Here is a 15227-nt window from a genome sequence, read left to right on the forward strand (position 1 = left end):
AAGCTCACGCGGCAGTTGGCGGGAGAGGCTAGACCATAGAGGATCGCAGCCACAACCGCGTTGACTTCTCCTGACCAAATACTTTCTGAAATCGGGATATGAAATACATAGAGTGAAGATTTCATATCTTTGAGAGGTCATTATTTCATCTAAGTAGCATTTGCTTTACATTGTTTTCATATCCTGCTGATATATGTGACGGTAGATGCAGCAAAAGAAACTCGCATTGATGCAGCATTGCTTTGTGATCTCGGCATCTGCTTGAAATAGAAAAGAGTAATTTGTAATATTCATTGACACGATGGTGCATATAAATTGTCAGCATTGTAAAGTAACTGTTTAAAAGTGTCTAATTTATTTTATAAATCTTTCCGGTTAAAAAAAAATCCTCGTGAAATCACGTTCCAATTCTAACCAGTCAACCATGGATAGGGGCCATGATGGATTTTAAGTCGTCGTCTTTATTTTGCAGCAACAGGTCAGCCAGCGAGCATAATGCTCAGAAGAAGGTAAGATAAGATGCTAATTTCTTCCTTTTCAACTTTTGTGCATGCATATTTGAAAAAATGTGCACGTTTTTTTCATGGAATTTCCGAGTTCATTAACTTGAAGTAAACCCAGTGTTTGACTTTGCAGTTCCCGGCTTCAGTCAAAAGCTGCCGCTAGACGATCTCATAATGTCGATGAACCGCACCCAAAACGGAAAAGAATGGAAGAGGTACTTTTTTCCCCAATATTTTAATGACTTTTCTGTTCTGAAGTTTTCTTTACAAATGTGGCATATTTATTTCTTTGTTGCAAAAGTCGCGGGAGTTACAGTCGTTCAAGCTCAAAATGTCTGGGCTACTCTATAGGTTAAATTTGTTAATTTTTGCAGGTCGAGCACAGAGAAAAGAGGATAATTTGTTGGAGGCAGCAGTTTAGAATACAGGTATGCTGCCTTTTAATAGTGTTGTGCAATAATTGTTCGCGAATCGATGCATCTTCGCGCCACGAAGGCAGCTCGTGCTCGTTGAGCTAAAATTTCTGGGTTCTGGCTATTTATGTTACATTTTTATAAATATTACCCGTGTAACACTTTATTAGCATACGGTTCGCCCTTCTGGTGATATATTTGGGTGTTAAATCGCTCGATATATATTTTTCCATATTTTTTTAAAGTTCTCATTCATTCCTCTTGAGCGGACTCCATTTTGTAAATGCAAATGCCTTGCTCACGTTTCCACCAATCGGGTGGCTGTCGTTTGTGCTATGGACTCCGCATAGCTTCATCTGGAAAAGTCCTCTGTTCACTGCAATATTTGGACGTTTCTTAAATTATTCAATAATAAAAAATAGTAGTAAAAAGAGAAATATTTAATTTTGCATTGAGTAACTGGTGCTCATAAGGTTGAAACAGAATTGTAAAATAATTTTATTTAAATATTAGTGTTGGGTTTTTTTTGTAAGATGAAGGATTTTTAAGAGAAATGTTGAAATGAATAGCCTTTTTAAATTTTTTTAATGCAAAGAATTTCCAGTAACGTTACAGTGAAATTAAATAGTAGCAATAGCATCTTATCACAGATATATGTCTCTGGACTGCTAGCTAACACATTTTTCCCCGTCTTTAACTTCTGAACTGAGGCCAAAGAAAAGATTAGCTTCCAGTGTTGCTATTACAGTCAACCTTCCGTAAGTTGAAATTCTCCTCAACTCAAATTTTAAAAATTTATTGGATGGTTTCCCATTAAAGCAATGCATGTTCAGCTTCTGTAGCTTGAACCGGCCTAGCCAAAAACTTCCACAACTCATTTTAAGCCGGTCAGCATCACCATGGTGAAAATATTTCAAAAGTGTACAACATACTACTCTGCTATAGACCCTGCACTCCCATATTCTACTTTCTGTATAGGAAACTTCTGCAGTAAGCACGATTCTGTCTCCGCAGGATGTGTGAATATCTTTAAAAGAATGATATAAAATAAACGTCTGTTTAAAATTAAACAGGGTCCTTACATTACCTTACGTAGAAAATTTTCACCATAAGGCGTATGCCAGGCGGTCGTTACAATTCCTCACACATGTCCTTACATTTTCTTTGTAACCCTTAGAAGTCCTTATATTGATAAAATATTACCACAGATTTATTTTTCATGCCTCTTATAAATCCACAAATTTATTTTTGAAGTTAACAGACGATTCTTTGCCTCACCACTGTTTTGAGCACACGACTGCCGAGTCTCGTTTGCAATTAGTATTTTACTTAGCTTCGTGAGATTTTAGTCTTTTGTTGCTTTTTTTTTTTTTTTTTTTTTCAGCCTTTTCGGGCTTCACCACTCCTTACTCTTTGACATATTATTTCTTGCGTTGACTTTTTGAAAAAGAATGTTATGGTTATATCGCTCGGGAGGTTTTGTCCCCTAAACTTGATAAGTTAAGATTACCCTTTTGTTATGCTAAGGTTACCTTTTTTGCCGTGAAAATTCTTTGCTTTCTTTGCTCAGGTCCTTCCGATTGGCAGCAGTTTATACATTTTTAAGGAGGATAGGACTATCAGATTTAAGAAATTTTGTGTCCCGATAATTGTTTTCTTTTGGTTTGTTGGTGGCCTTTGTGGGCTTCACCACTCCTTTTTACACTTTACCCACTCTTTTATATATTGTTTACTTGTGTTTACTTTATAAAGAATGTTATGGTTATATCACTCGGGAGGTTTTGTCCCTAAACTTAAGATTACTTTTTGTTGGCATCATATAGCCCTAGTTGCTGGCACAGCGTTAAACACAAACCTGCCTTTATGTTGATTTTTTTGGGTTTCTTAATTTTATTTTTAGAACCAGTTTATGCCAATATCCCACAACTCAGCCATTACATCTTCGTGCCTTGTACCTGCTGGAACTTCTGATCTTTCCTGCTGTGAGACACTTTCTGTTGCTGATCGCACTAGTGGGGCATTCACAAGGGGAATACTCCAATCCAAGACATCTGAATCTGACCAAGATGGGGATGTTTCCCTTGATGAAGAGGAAATTACAGAGATTCAGACAACACCTCCTAGGCAACATACCATTTATCGATTCCAGGTAGATATGTGTTACAAGGTTGAAGAAATGGTACTTAGGTACTTTTTATGTAATCTGTGGGCCGTCTTATGTAATTTGTAAAGTGCCTTTCCCCACATTTATTTAGAAGTTCAGTGCACTGCACATAAGATAAAATCAACAGATAACAAGAAACATAATTTTCATTAGACAGATGATAGCATAGCAGATATGAACCAGATGCGTGGATGGAGAGCTAATGAGGGAGTGGAATAGTTTACAGTAGATATGGGAATAACTATGCAAGATGTTTGCTGAAAAATAGGTTTAGAAGGCTGTGTATGAAGGCTTCAGACAAAAGACAGTTTTTAGAGAAAGGGGCGTAGAATTCCTGGCACTGAAGTCTGAAAAGGAAAGGGATTGCCTGCTGAATTTCTCCCATTTTTGTTGGCTGTATAGGGTGACAGTTGGATTTCAAAGATGATATATTGCTGAATGCTTTGAAAGGCTTGCAAATTCTTGTTTTGTAGGATTTTGGCTCTAGCCAGGGAATGAAATGAGAATTTTATTTTGGACTTGCAGAACCATTTCTTGACGCCCGACTCGCCCGAAAGTTTGGGGAGGAGGGAGGTAAATCCAATGCCTATGCTGGACTGGGCAGACCAAGATATCTTGTGGACCGAAATGCTGAAAAAGGAGGATAAGTACCAACATAGTCCTCACATTATGGAAAACCACAGTAAACTACAACCAGGCATGAGGGCCGTTCTGATGGAGTGGCTTATGGAGGTTAGAAATTTTTTTATTATTATTATTATTTTTAATTCTCTTGTTTTCAGCCTTTTCGCCAACCCAAAATTTCATCCTTGTTTTTCAAACACTTGTTGTCAGATGTCTGAAACAAAAGTTTATATGAGCATTATTTCATTTGTGAATAAGGTGTGTCAGCTGCACACCCTTCAGAAGGAAACATACTACTTGGCAGTTGACTACATTGATCGCTATCTGATGAAGACAGAAGATATTCAGCCATCAGAACTTCAACTAATTGGAATCACAGCTCTTTTCTTAGCATCTAAAGTAGAGGTGAGCATTTTTCATTTGCTGTAAGATATAATTACTGTAGCTCTTTTTCAAGCATTCGATAAAAGTAATATAAAAATACAACATGTCATAAATGAGTGTGTATGGATGATTTTTAATGTTTTTCCTATACGGTTCTCTGTCGCCAGGAAATCTACCCTCCCAAGATGTCTGAGTATGCATTTTTAACAGCAGAGGCATGCACTGAGGAAGATATGAAACAGTGTGAGGTTATCATGCTTAAGGTGAGACATCTTTTGCTGATTATTAATTTATTTTTTTTGAAACGGCGATAGGTTCCTGAAAAGAAGCACCAAGAATGATGCAAATTAAAAGTAACTGTGAACTTGCTTTTTTTTTTTTTTCTTTTTCTTTTCTTTTTTTTTTTTTTTTTTGATAAGGTGAACCCACTTTATTTCTGATGAATAACAACCAGATAATTTTCTTCTGATGGTCTACAAGTTTTGCCCCTGTGTTAACTAGTTTATTGACAATTTTCCTGTACTATCCAGGCATTGAATTGGGACTTGGTACCTGTGACTGTCAACACTTGGCTAACATTGTACCTACAGTTAATGAAAATTCATGAACGTCAGGGCGAGAGGATGAAGACCATACCTCAGAATATCAGCCATCCTTGCTATTCTGTGAATTACTATTTACATGTCGGCCGGGTAAGTCTGTTTCACTTAACATAAACAGTCTGAAATGAATGATCTGTTTAAGTTAAATTTATTATGGCATAAGACAGCTTTTTGTAAACCACACACATAAAAGCTTTCGTCCTCAGCAAAATGGCTGAAATTTGTTGCTTTATTTTGTTGCTTAAGAGACTTCCCTTGTCTGAGCAAAACCATTTTAAAAACTGCCTACAATGTGGCTTTCAATCTTACTAATCAAAGGTTTGGGTTGTAGAAAGGACCTTAGGTTTCATTCATAAAATTCTTAAGGGTGAAAAGCCCTTGGTATCAAAACTATAAATGATGCTGGTATCCTGTTTCAGTTACTGGATCTCAGCATGCTGGATATTGGATGCCTCGCATATAAATATAGCATTTTGGCTGCTTCTGCATTGTATCATGTCACTGCTCGTCTTGATACAGTGCTGACCATCACAGGTGAGCATCATTTAATTGTAACTTCATGAAAATTATGGTGTTTGTTGGCATACCAAGATGTATAATGCATGTTTTAAGTTTAATGATGCTTTAACTCTGATTTTGTTTGACAGGTGTGGACAAGCATGACCTTCATCAGTGTGTTGAGTGGATGACACCATTTGCCACTGTGCTTCAGACAGCTGAGCCTCTAGTCTTGCAGTCATTTCCAGATGTGAAGCTTGGTGATGCCCATCAAATTCAGTGCCACGCCGTTAAGCTGAGGATGCTGGTCAGTAGCACAGAAATAGCTAGCAATATATTAACACCTGTGAGCTTTGTTTACTAATAATGCATGAGATGTCACATGTACCTTTGACACATCACAGTGAAATAGGGGAAGCATCAGTTCGTGTGTTGTGTATAAGAGGGGCATTCAGTACAGCATGAATAATCTGACAATATTAACAATAGTGAAACATAGAACTACTAAAGCACCTCATGTAGCTGTAACAAAGGTAAAGAAGTGGCTTGTGGAAATGCAGTTTTGAGGTGACACAGTACAATTTGAAAATATTATAGTTTGATACTTTGATATATATATATATTGATAATGCATAAGGTTCGTGTATGTTTTTATTTAAAAGTATGTTTTGTTGCTAAATTTAAATCATTTCTCACACCTTTCCCTCACATGGCAGGAGCGGTCCGGTGGCGCAACGGTTAGCGCTGTTAGCGCCTGTCACCAATACAGTGAAGGTTGGCTGCCCTGAGTTCATTTCTCGTCTCAGGCACGCTGATCTTTCTCTGCACGTGGCATCTGTTTACAGGGCTGGCTGCTTGCCGTAATATAGCCTTAGCTGCTGACACGGCGTAAAACACCAATTACCCCCCCCCCCTTTCACATGGCTTTTGTTTAAGCCTTGGTTATGCAACAGCCTGATCCAATTGGTTCATATCACTAGCAGTGAGCACTTGCATCTAAATGGCCAAAATTAGTTCCTTGTCAGTCGTGATTCCAGAGTTTTATGAGTGAAAAAAAAAAGAAATGGTGGGAGTAAATGTTTTCAAAATAAAAATGCAGCAAGGTAGAATTTTTGTTGGGAAGTATCACATAGCCAGATAACATCGACTAATGTACAGGTAACTAGTGTTCCATACATTTAAAATATATATATACAACTGAAAATATCTGTTATCTGTTCTCAGCACTCAACCAGCCTTTTCATAACAAGTTGTGGTCGAGTGCCAAATATCACTGTCTTTCACTCCAAAATTCAGTCTTTGATAGGCAGATTTATAAGGTGCATGAGCACACCAAATATAAGTTTTTCACTTAGTTGAGACATATGCATAGGAGAGGGAGTGCAGACACCTATCTAAACCTATGGATTACACATGGACTAGTTTAGTCTTTTAAGCTGTGAAAAATCTTTTCAAGAGTGGCGAAGAGAGCATTACATCTTTTCAGTCTCATGGGGGAGGAATAAAGGGGTTAGTCCATCGGTCTCATCCTTCTCTCTTTTTTTTCTTTTTTTTTTTTTTTTTTTTTTTGTGTCTCATCTTCATACTTTATATTTCAGGATGATGTTTTGGCAATCAGAGAGCGCAGTCCTGCTGGCGATTCAGCAATATCGCTTACTCCACCAGCCAGTAACAAGAAAAACACCTATACAGATGACTCGGGTAACAGGCAAAGATGATTGTTTCTCTAGCAATAAAATGGAAAACTTTACCTCTCCAGGATATCAAGCTCTTGGCTTCAAAAGAGTCATCCACTCAAAAATAAGCAGTAAATAGCTAACAACTGGTCTAGTAAATATTTACACACATATTTCAAGTACTGTGGTTAAAGGACTGTCAATTTAGCCAGCACTACAAATGGTTTGGAAGGAGTAGCTAAGGAGCCTGTGAGACACTGCACTGTCATTCTGCGCAACAGGTGATGTTTGTTTCAACTCTTGTCAGATTTAATGCTACTTTCATCGCCTAACTAGAAAAACTTGTAACACTTGACAGACATGTTCAGACAATTCAGAGGGTCACTTGACCATATACATGTAATCTCATTTTTGATGCTTGTATTTTGATTGCTGTCCTCAGATCGTTTTGTCCATAAATTGCAACTTTTTATGATTAGTCTAGATGTCTTGGTGTTGTGTCTTCAAGTTTAGGATGGTGGGCTAAAAGGTATATATTGTGTGCAGTGCCTTCTTTCTGAAAATTCTGTTGTCCATCAACAAACTGCATTTTTATGCAAAACACGGAAAGCAGCTGTAAAATTTTTTGAGCAGTATATCCTTTACGTGAATGCCTAGCACTTTTTAAAAAAGTGATGTTCCTGCGGCAGCTGGAATCTGTAATTGTAAGGTGAATTCTGATAATAATTTTAACTTACTGTTTATATACCTTAATTCAGGTGCTTTCATTGACAATTTCGCGTACTGTATACAACTGAGCAACTGTGTTGTGTGGAAGAGATGAACATCTGGCAAAAAAAGAAAGCAATTAATGAAATGAGGCACATTTTATTTTTTATTTGTGTGGTGTTACTAACTTGTGTATCTAGTTCCAATACTGTGTATTATTTGTACAGGCGACATTTTTGCTCATTGCCAAGAAAGTTCCCAAAAAAGTCTTTGTTTGTTTTAATCTTTTGTAACATACAACTTAATGTGAGAGGGGAGAATTTTTTGAGTGGTGCTGGCGAAAGTCATGTATATGTCAATAACAAATGGTGGTATGGAGAACATTTGCTTTAAGTATAGGGCACCTGCAGTGTTTGTGTGATCTGTGCTATGGTTTCTTGCCTAATGTTCACATAATGGTGATAACGTTTGGATTTCTTTTCTATCTTGTTTTTTCCTGGTCTATTTGCCTCCTACAACTGGATTTGTGGTGGGTAGTATTTTACTTGATTTTTTGTTTTGTTTTTTTTTTTTAATGTCATGGCCCAGACCACTGCCTCTTTTACATGTGTTTTCCCTTCAATTTAATGGCTTGGTTTGCTTCAGCATGCTGATGCAAGCCTGGATAAGATGGATTGTTTTTTTTTTGCCCTGGAAGTCACACACAGGGTCTGTAGCTTCTAGTCCTTTTCCTTTCTAGGGAAATTTTTTGTTCTAGCTCCAGTTTATTTTTAGTTTCTGATCCGAACCTGTACAGAGAAAAATTGAGTTTTTGTGAATTTGATTGTTTAATTGTGCAGTCTGTGTGTTGCTGTGTTTACTAGAAGTTTGCAGAGGATAATACAATCCAACTAAATTCAAATACTGTAAAAATCAAATACTTGGTAAAAGTTAGTCCCACAACGAAACTGTTGGTTCTGGACAATTTCAAGTGCATCCCCTTTCCACACATACTCCTAGAATCATTTGAGGTAAGCGCTTATAATGGCTTTTTTTTTTTCTCTTTTTTTGATGGGTAATAATGGATCTTTACACTAAATGACCAATAAAAGTTTGGAAATTATTTCCTTTTTTAAAAAGTGATTAGATTTAAAAGCTTTCTGCAGCTATAGTTTCTGTAAAGCTGGATGATCAAGTTGGCAAAGAAAGAAATTTCTGATGAGAAATACTATTGGAAATGATGTTGCTTTAAGTGACAGCTTAATATGCCTTTCAGTAAAAATGTTTTGCAACATCAAACAGCTTGAATGCTGTGAGGCAGATGTGCCAACTTAAACACAAAGACATTTGTCAAATATTTGCAAGGGAAAGACAGGAGCACTTTTGGCCAGATGCAAAATCAGACAGTATTTAATGTGGGACAATATTTTGCCACGGTCATATGTTGAGCGTCTTTTATGTAAGGAGACAGAAATTTTCTAATTCGTGTCATTCCTGACTTCACAAACTTGCCATTGTCGGCAGCCAACTCTGTGACCAAGACATTTCGACAAGAATTCCTAGACTGCTGTGCCAGAGAAATTCACTTATGGAAGTGTTTTTGCTTCTTTATCATCCCTACAATTATTAACATGTAATTTGCTTCAGAAATGGGTCAACTTCTCTGGCTACAACCTATGTGGATATCAAAGACATCACAAGTGTTTTTTAGTCCACTTCATATTACTTGGGTAACAACTCTAGCTTAATTTCTTTAAGGCCATTTAAAAACTTTCCACACTTGAAATCAATGATTATTGACAGGCCCCGAACATTTTAAGAGTTCTTTTGTTGGATTCAGTGATGTCATGCTGGAGGTGACAGTTGTTTTCCTTGCCCAAAGTATGATTAATATTTTAGTCCTTAAGCATTTCTTAAAAATTGGAATGGGTTGCGTGCTTTGTCAATTTGCTGACTTTTACTTAACCGGTGTTTTCATTCATTTGAATCTAGACCATTGATAATTTTTTTTTAAATTCAGATTTTTATTTTTTGCTCCTTTTCTTCAAATTGGCTTTGCATTTGTTTTCAGTTTTTCCTTTAGTGTCTGATAATAAATTTTTTCTTTCTTTTTTCTTTTTTTATATATATATATAAGCCAGACATGCAATTTACACTGACATATTTGTAAGTAGACACCAGATCAAGGCCCGTGTTTCAGCATTCCTGTACTTTGTGAAAATTCAGTGTTCACCTTTCTCAAGATTTTGTTTGCTGACTGACATTCGTGATTCATTTGTTGTTTGTATAGGCAGAATGCTGCCTTTTTATCAGTCATAATCTATCCTTGAGACCCATGATAACCAACTAGATAATGCTCTGGTGAGTATAAAATCTCATCATTTGTGTGGTTTCATTATTTAAAATTAATTTATTTGTGTACTTTAACTGGTTGCTGGTAATAGTCACAGCTCCATCTGTACGAGAAAAAGGTGAATAATTTATCAAACAGCTACAGTTAAGAGAAATTATTAGTGTGCAATTACTTGCAATGATAATGTTTTTTTTGTGCATACTAATTTGAGCGTATTGTATTAAGACAGCAATATGTAAATATATGTGCTTCTGTGTTCTGGCATTTAGCTTATCTACAATGTTAATATTTTTATCAATTCCACATGAGGTGTTTCAGAGTATCTGCTGTGTAGCCAATGCATTTTGTGCTAGGAAGACTTGTACCATTTTTATTTCGAACACATTGCATTGTGCCTTAATGGCCATTATGTGTTTGGGTATCTGCTTTGTCTTGTTATTCCAGATTGTGTTCAACTTCAACCTCTGCCATGCCTTTGTGTACCAGACTGCATTTAACATGTATGGTACATTAATGTCTGATATTTCTGGCTGGTGTTCCTATTGTCATGTTTGTATTTAAAAGCCAAGTGCAGCTTTTCTATGAAACTGCTTATCCACTTGGGGGAAAAAAAACTGTAATGAATGCTTGTGAGAAATTTGTGTATGACTACTAATACATTTGTCTAATGAACTAATGAAATCAAAAAGGTCATCAATTATGCAGTTGAATGTCAAATTGTTTTAAGAACTCTTTTACGCATTTCAAGACTTGATTAGGGTTGAGTTTGTTTCTGCTGCCAGAGATGATTGAATGAAATACACCAGGTGTGCATGTGTTTCATTAACATTGAATTGGGGATGGTTTTCCTTTGCACCATTCTTAAAATTTCTGTGTTGGGTGCACATTTTTCCTTTGTGGTTCAGTTGTACTGATATTACAGTGACTTTTCTTTTTGGATTGGATGGCCTGATTGCCATAAACTATTTTGAAGGGAAATAATGGCTGGATTAAATAAATTTACTGGGTCTTTCAGCTTCAGCATCTTTCAGAGGTCTGGTTTTTTTTGGTTTTTGTGTTGTTTTTTTAAAAACCAGAAAATCCCATCTTGATAAACTTTATCATGCTATCTTTGCTAATGGTGTTCTTTTTTTGCAGTGTACATATAATTGCATAAAAGCTGAAGTATGAATGTATTTATGATCGAAGTCCATAAACGTATCACTTTTCATGAATGCAAGGGCATCACTGACATCTCAAAGACATAAAGGCATCATTTTTTTAAAAATTAAAGTAATACATTGTCATGTCTCAAGCATCTGGAAGTAGATGCAGGATGTTAAAGGTTTCATAGTGTGCTTCTAGATTTCTTTGAATTGTTCTCTAATAGTAATACCAGCAAAAGCACAGAACACTTTTGTAAGTGCCTTTATTATAGGAAAGAGTAGTTGGGCTGTATATATGCATTTTTGTAAAAACCATTTGAGGTTAAGTGCCAGCTTGAATCAAATGTCAACCTGCTTGGCAGCTAACTTGAAAAGCCAGCATAAAACTTGCAAGAAAGATGAGTCTGCATTTTTGCGTATGGTTTGTTTAAAGGTAATCTTTATTCCATCATTTTGCATTGGTGTACTAGAAGATAAATTGTGAATACTTGTTGGACAGATGGTATTTGTGTACATTATCAATTCACACTTTCTTAGTATGCTTTCAGACCTCATTATTGTCAAACTGTGATCTTTACCTGTAAAGAAATTGTTGCTTACACTCCCAACATCTTTGCTTTGAGGACCATATTAAACTCTCCAAAATATTCTGAATGCGGCATGTATTTCTAGTACCAAGCCATGATGAGCCGTTGTTAGACATGCATAACTATCAACATTTAGTCATAGATAATGACGTTTCAATCATCTTTCCATAGCCAGAATTATACAGTTATCACAACATGTCTTGAATAAAAGAATGCTATTTTATTTGGTGTGTTACTTATTTGAATGTGTAATAACATGGTTCTGGGTTCAGTTTTTTCCAGCTTTCGTTTGCCAAAGAAACATTTGCAAATTGTATCCGTTGATTGTACAAACTTTTAACATGCACTTCAATCCTCACACTAGTCCCCCACCTTCCTGAAAAGTGAGGTCTCACTCCACACGACTTGAAAAGGTATGGGGATGAAAGAGATCACCTGTGTAGTGATGTAGTGAGGTGATTTCATAAGTCTTCAGCGCATGCGCACTCGTCAGTGGTTAAAGCTGAAGCAGGGATTCAGTCTGATAGTCTCTCACTTGGCTTTTTCCCAACATACAAATGGATGGCCGTAAATGATTGTGGAACGAATACTTACAAAAGACACGGAAAGCTGCAGAGTGATATTTCGCCTACTGCATTGATATTTACGGCATGCTTAATCATCAGCAAAAAAAAATATAGATATATATATAAATAAATAAACAGTCAAACTAAACCTCGATTACACCCCAAACTTAGGTACGACCCAAAGTTTCAATAGTGGAACAGGTTATCGTTGCCTGATATTTCAGCGCTGGGTGAAGTCGTGGGTAGGACAGGTGCAGCAGGTATCCCTTGCCTAAGGTGCAATATTCTTAGCACTGGGTCTGGCGACACTAGTAACAACAACGAACTGTTTCTGAAAATAATAATTGGATTAGAAACGTCCAGCTGAAACCCACTTCCATGACATGCAGCTCGCAGATGTTCTGTAAAAGAAAAGAAGACTTATCAACATAAATCTTATTGTCATTTCGTTGGATTTTTCAATTTTGCTTTCTCATAAAAAGAACATCCGTTGTACTCAGAATAAATGCAATAAATTATTTGTTTTTAGACTTTTCTGATCCCTGTTTTAAAAATGTACCCATTCTTCCTTCCCCTGAGTGACATTTTGATGAACTTTAGAGGGTACTTAAAAAAAAAAATAGTGAAATTATATTAGTTGTGCTACAACTGATTCTTGTCATGCTGATTCCATTTACATTATTTACATGCTGTAGTTAGAGGCAGAAATCAAACAGAAAGGAGATGACTGACCCGTTGTCAGGACATCGTGACACCTGGTCGAAGCAATAAGAAGACAGAAGGTTGAAGTACAAGTTGCCAATGGTTTTAGCTATGCTGTCAGTTGAGCGCTTCAAGCAAGCCTTAAACTCGACATCACAATGGCAATGGAGTCTGGAACCACAGGCATATGTGTTAAAAATGTTAGAAGAATATTTTAAATAATTCAGTAAGGATAGCGATGTTTCTTCCCTTTTAAAGTATCGAAGTTCTATAAGAATCACGTCACTTAAATAAGTAGTAATTGATTATAAATATGTGCTATAAATCTGTTTGCGAGAACCCGTTGCCCACCTGGTGAAAGGAGACCAATTAAACAGACGACTAGTTGAGTCGTACGAGAGACCTGCTATGTAAGGAGTGCAAAGGTCATGGTTTCTGCAACAGGAATCGGTGTCGGGGTATTTCCCCAGCTTTGTCGTGTTTCCCTTGGCGGTGTTGCCAGCACCACACCATACTGTATCTGCACAACATGACATCATTTGCACCAACCTGAGTTCTCACTTCTCACCTGTGTAAATGAAATTATTTAGTACCGTTCTGATCTTAATTGCTGCTGATAATGTTTCCCTTAATATTTCTGTTACTTGATATGAGTAAGATTTTGAGATTAACATATTTTTCTGTTTTGACGAAGTCGTTTTTAGAGAACATCTATTGTGTTTCTATTTCATCCTTCAATGATGATCGTGTTATTGTCGCTTGACTGAAAGACGATTGTCCAGAAACAAACAGTGAGCTGTGATAGTTCCTAATAATCGCTGACGTATTTGCCTAAAATTGAGCAGAATAAAAGAAATAAATCAGAGAAAATCTTAAAAATAAGAAATAAAAAGCAAAGACAGCAAGAAATTCCACTTACCTGGATACACAATACTCCTTTTTAAAACATGATGTCCATACACCCGGCCTTGAAGTGACCCTGTCGGGTCATGACACTGCCTGATCACATCAATAAATTCGTCTTTGGAGCAACTCAACGCTGACACGACTTGTGCCACCCTGCCGTTTGTCTTCGATTCCGTCAGTTTGCTAAAATTTGGGGAAAAAATTTTCAAATGAATACCGAAGTTATCAATAAAGAAAAGAAGAGGAACACGGTATAAACAGGATAAGATGATTTTTTTTCTATGAGATAAAATATAAGTATACCACGGGAAAAAATCGTACCTGTCATCATCAATTAGGAGACACACGTAAGATCCCGATCCATCATCTTTTATGATCAGTGACAGTTTCCTCTCGTCGCTAAGAAAAATAAGTTTTCGCCCAGTGAGCTGCGAGAGGGTCCCGCTGCATGAAACGGGGTGGACCGAATCACTGGAGTATTGCTGGTCATGTGACCTGCACTCTCGATAATGCAGAATGTACCCCATTAGGATGACAAGCTGGCAGAGTGGTATGTCCATTGCTGGTGAACCGGTGAACCAGTAACCTAGATCACGATACAGAGACATCACTACTCCACATTTATTTACCTTTACAGATAATAGTTTATTTGAGCTTATAATATAAATATATTATTATTTACATGACTATCGTTTTTTATGGTAAGAGAAGATACAGAGATGGAATTCAGCTGACATTTATCGATGTCATTATATTAGACGATAATCTAAGCTGGTGACACTGTCCTACACAATGTCTACAACATGTCTAGGCTAGTCGACAGCAAAGGATTCAGGAGAGGACGATGAGGGAGAGGGAGGTGGTTCAAACCTGTGGCGCTACTGAGAGAAACCCTCAACACAGGCGTCTAGAGGTCCTCGCCCTAAAAATCAGATCTGTGAAAAAATATGGAGAGAGATTGAATTTAGCAGCTACAGCTGAACACTATTCCTTATTTACAGTGATGTACAAATTATAAATCAGGGGTTACATACTAGATGGAGAACTCCGCATCCTACTGACAAAGTTTCTTTTTCTCGTTACAAGATGCCTTTTCTCAAGTTTCGCCAGCAGCCAGTCAGCGGGACATCAACTATCAAATGTCTCCTTTTATGTGCAAATCAGGTTTATTTCGTGGCTATAACATTTATTTCGGAGCCCCTCGCTCCTGGGCATTATGTGAATAGTGTCAGCGAAAGTAAAATTTCCGTCGGCGGGGAACTTCTGATCGCCCAACGGCCTGTGTACTCATTAATATAATCAGAAACGTAGAGACGTTCAGTGATGGGTAACACTGGTTCCAAGTGATTGTCTGTTTTGGATATACTGTTAACATGCAGTATTTACAAAGGGAAAAAATAAGCAGTTAACATTTATT

General features: G+C 36.9%; 2 protein-coding genes across 6 annotated transcripts; one reads left to right on the forward strand and one right to left on the reverse strand.

Annotated features, from left to right (window-relative positions):
* On the forward strand, window positions 1-11859 carry LOC112577049 (G1/S-specific cyclin-E2-like). 4 transcript variants are annotated; one of them, XM_025259956.1, is made up of 12 exons: window positions 1-136; window positions 473-509; window positions 637-718; window positions 878-931; window positions 2817-3065; window positions 3606-3812; window positions 3963-4109; window positions 4256-4351; window positions 4619-4780; window positions 5110-5224; window positions 5338-5495; window positions 6787-11859. In XM_025259956.1, the coding sequence occupies exons 2-12, from the start codon at window positions 496-498 to the stop codon at window positions 6904-6906; spliced, it is 1404 nt and encodes a 467-aa protein (XP_025115741.1). In that variant the 5' UTR covers window positions 1-136; window positions 473-495; the 3' UTR covers window positions 6907-11859. The 4 variants fall into 4 exon arrangements, with proteins under 4 accessions (XP_025115741.1, XP_025115743.1, XP_025115742.1 ...); XM_025259958.1 differs by lacking the exon at window positions 878-931; XM_025259957.1 differs by lacking the exon at window positions 1-136 and having other exon boundaries at window positions 207-509.
* Window positions 11860-11996: 137 nt separating this feature from the next.
* On the reverse strand, window positions 11997-14931 carry LOC112577052. 2 transcript variants are annotated; one of them, XM_025259961.1, is made up of 6 exons: window positions 14845-14931; window positions 14132-14396; window positions 13824-13993; window positions 13256-13424; window positions 12935-13075; window positions 11997-12603 (listed from the first exon to the last, which is right to left on the reverse strand). In XM_025259961.1, the coding sequence occupies exons 1-6, from the start codon at window positions 14861-14863 to the stop codon at window positions 12552-12554; spliced, it is 816 nt and encodes a 271-aa protein (XP_025115746.1). In that variant the 5' UTR covers window positions 14864-14931; the 3' UTR covers window positions 11997-12551. The 2 variants fall into 2 exon arrangements, with proteins under 2 accessions (XP_025115746.1, XP_025115747.1); XM_025259962.1 differs by lacking the exon at window positions 14845-14931 and adding an exon at window positions 14681-14729.
* Window positions 14932-15227: the final 296 nt, after the last annotated feature.

This window comes from Pomacea canaliculata, linkage group LG12 (assembly GCF_003073045.1).
Source record: "Pomacea canaliculata isolate SZHN2017 linkage group LG12, ASM307304v1, whole genome shotgun sequence".
In the NCBI taxonomy this organism is placed as follows: Eukaryota; Metazoa; Mollusca; class Gastropoda; order Architaenioglossa; family Ampullariidae; genus Pomacea; species Pomacea canaliculata.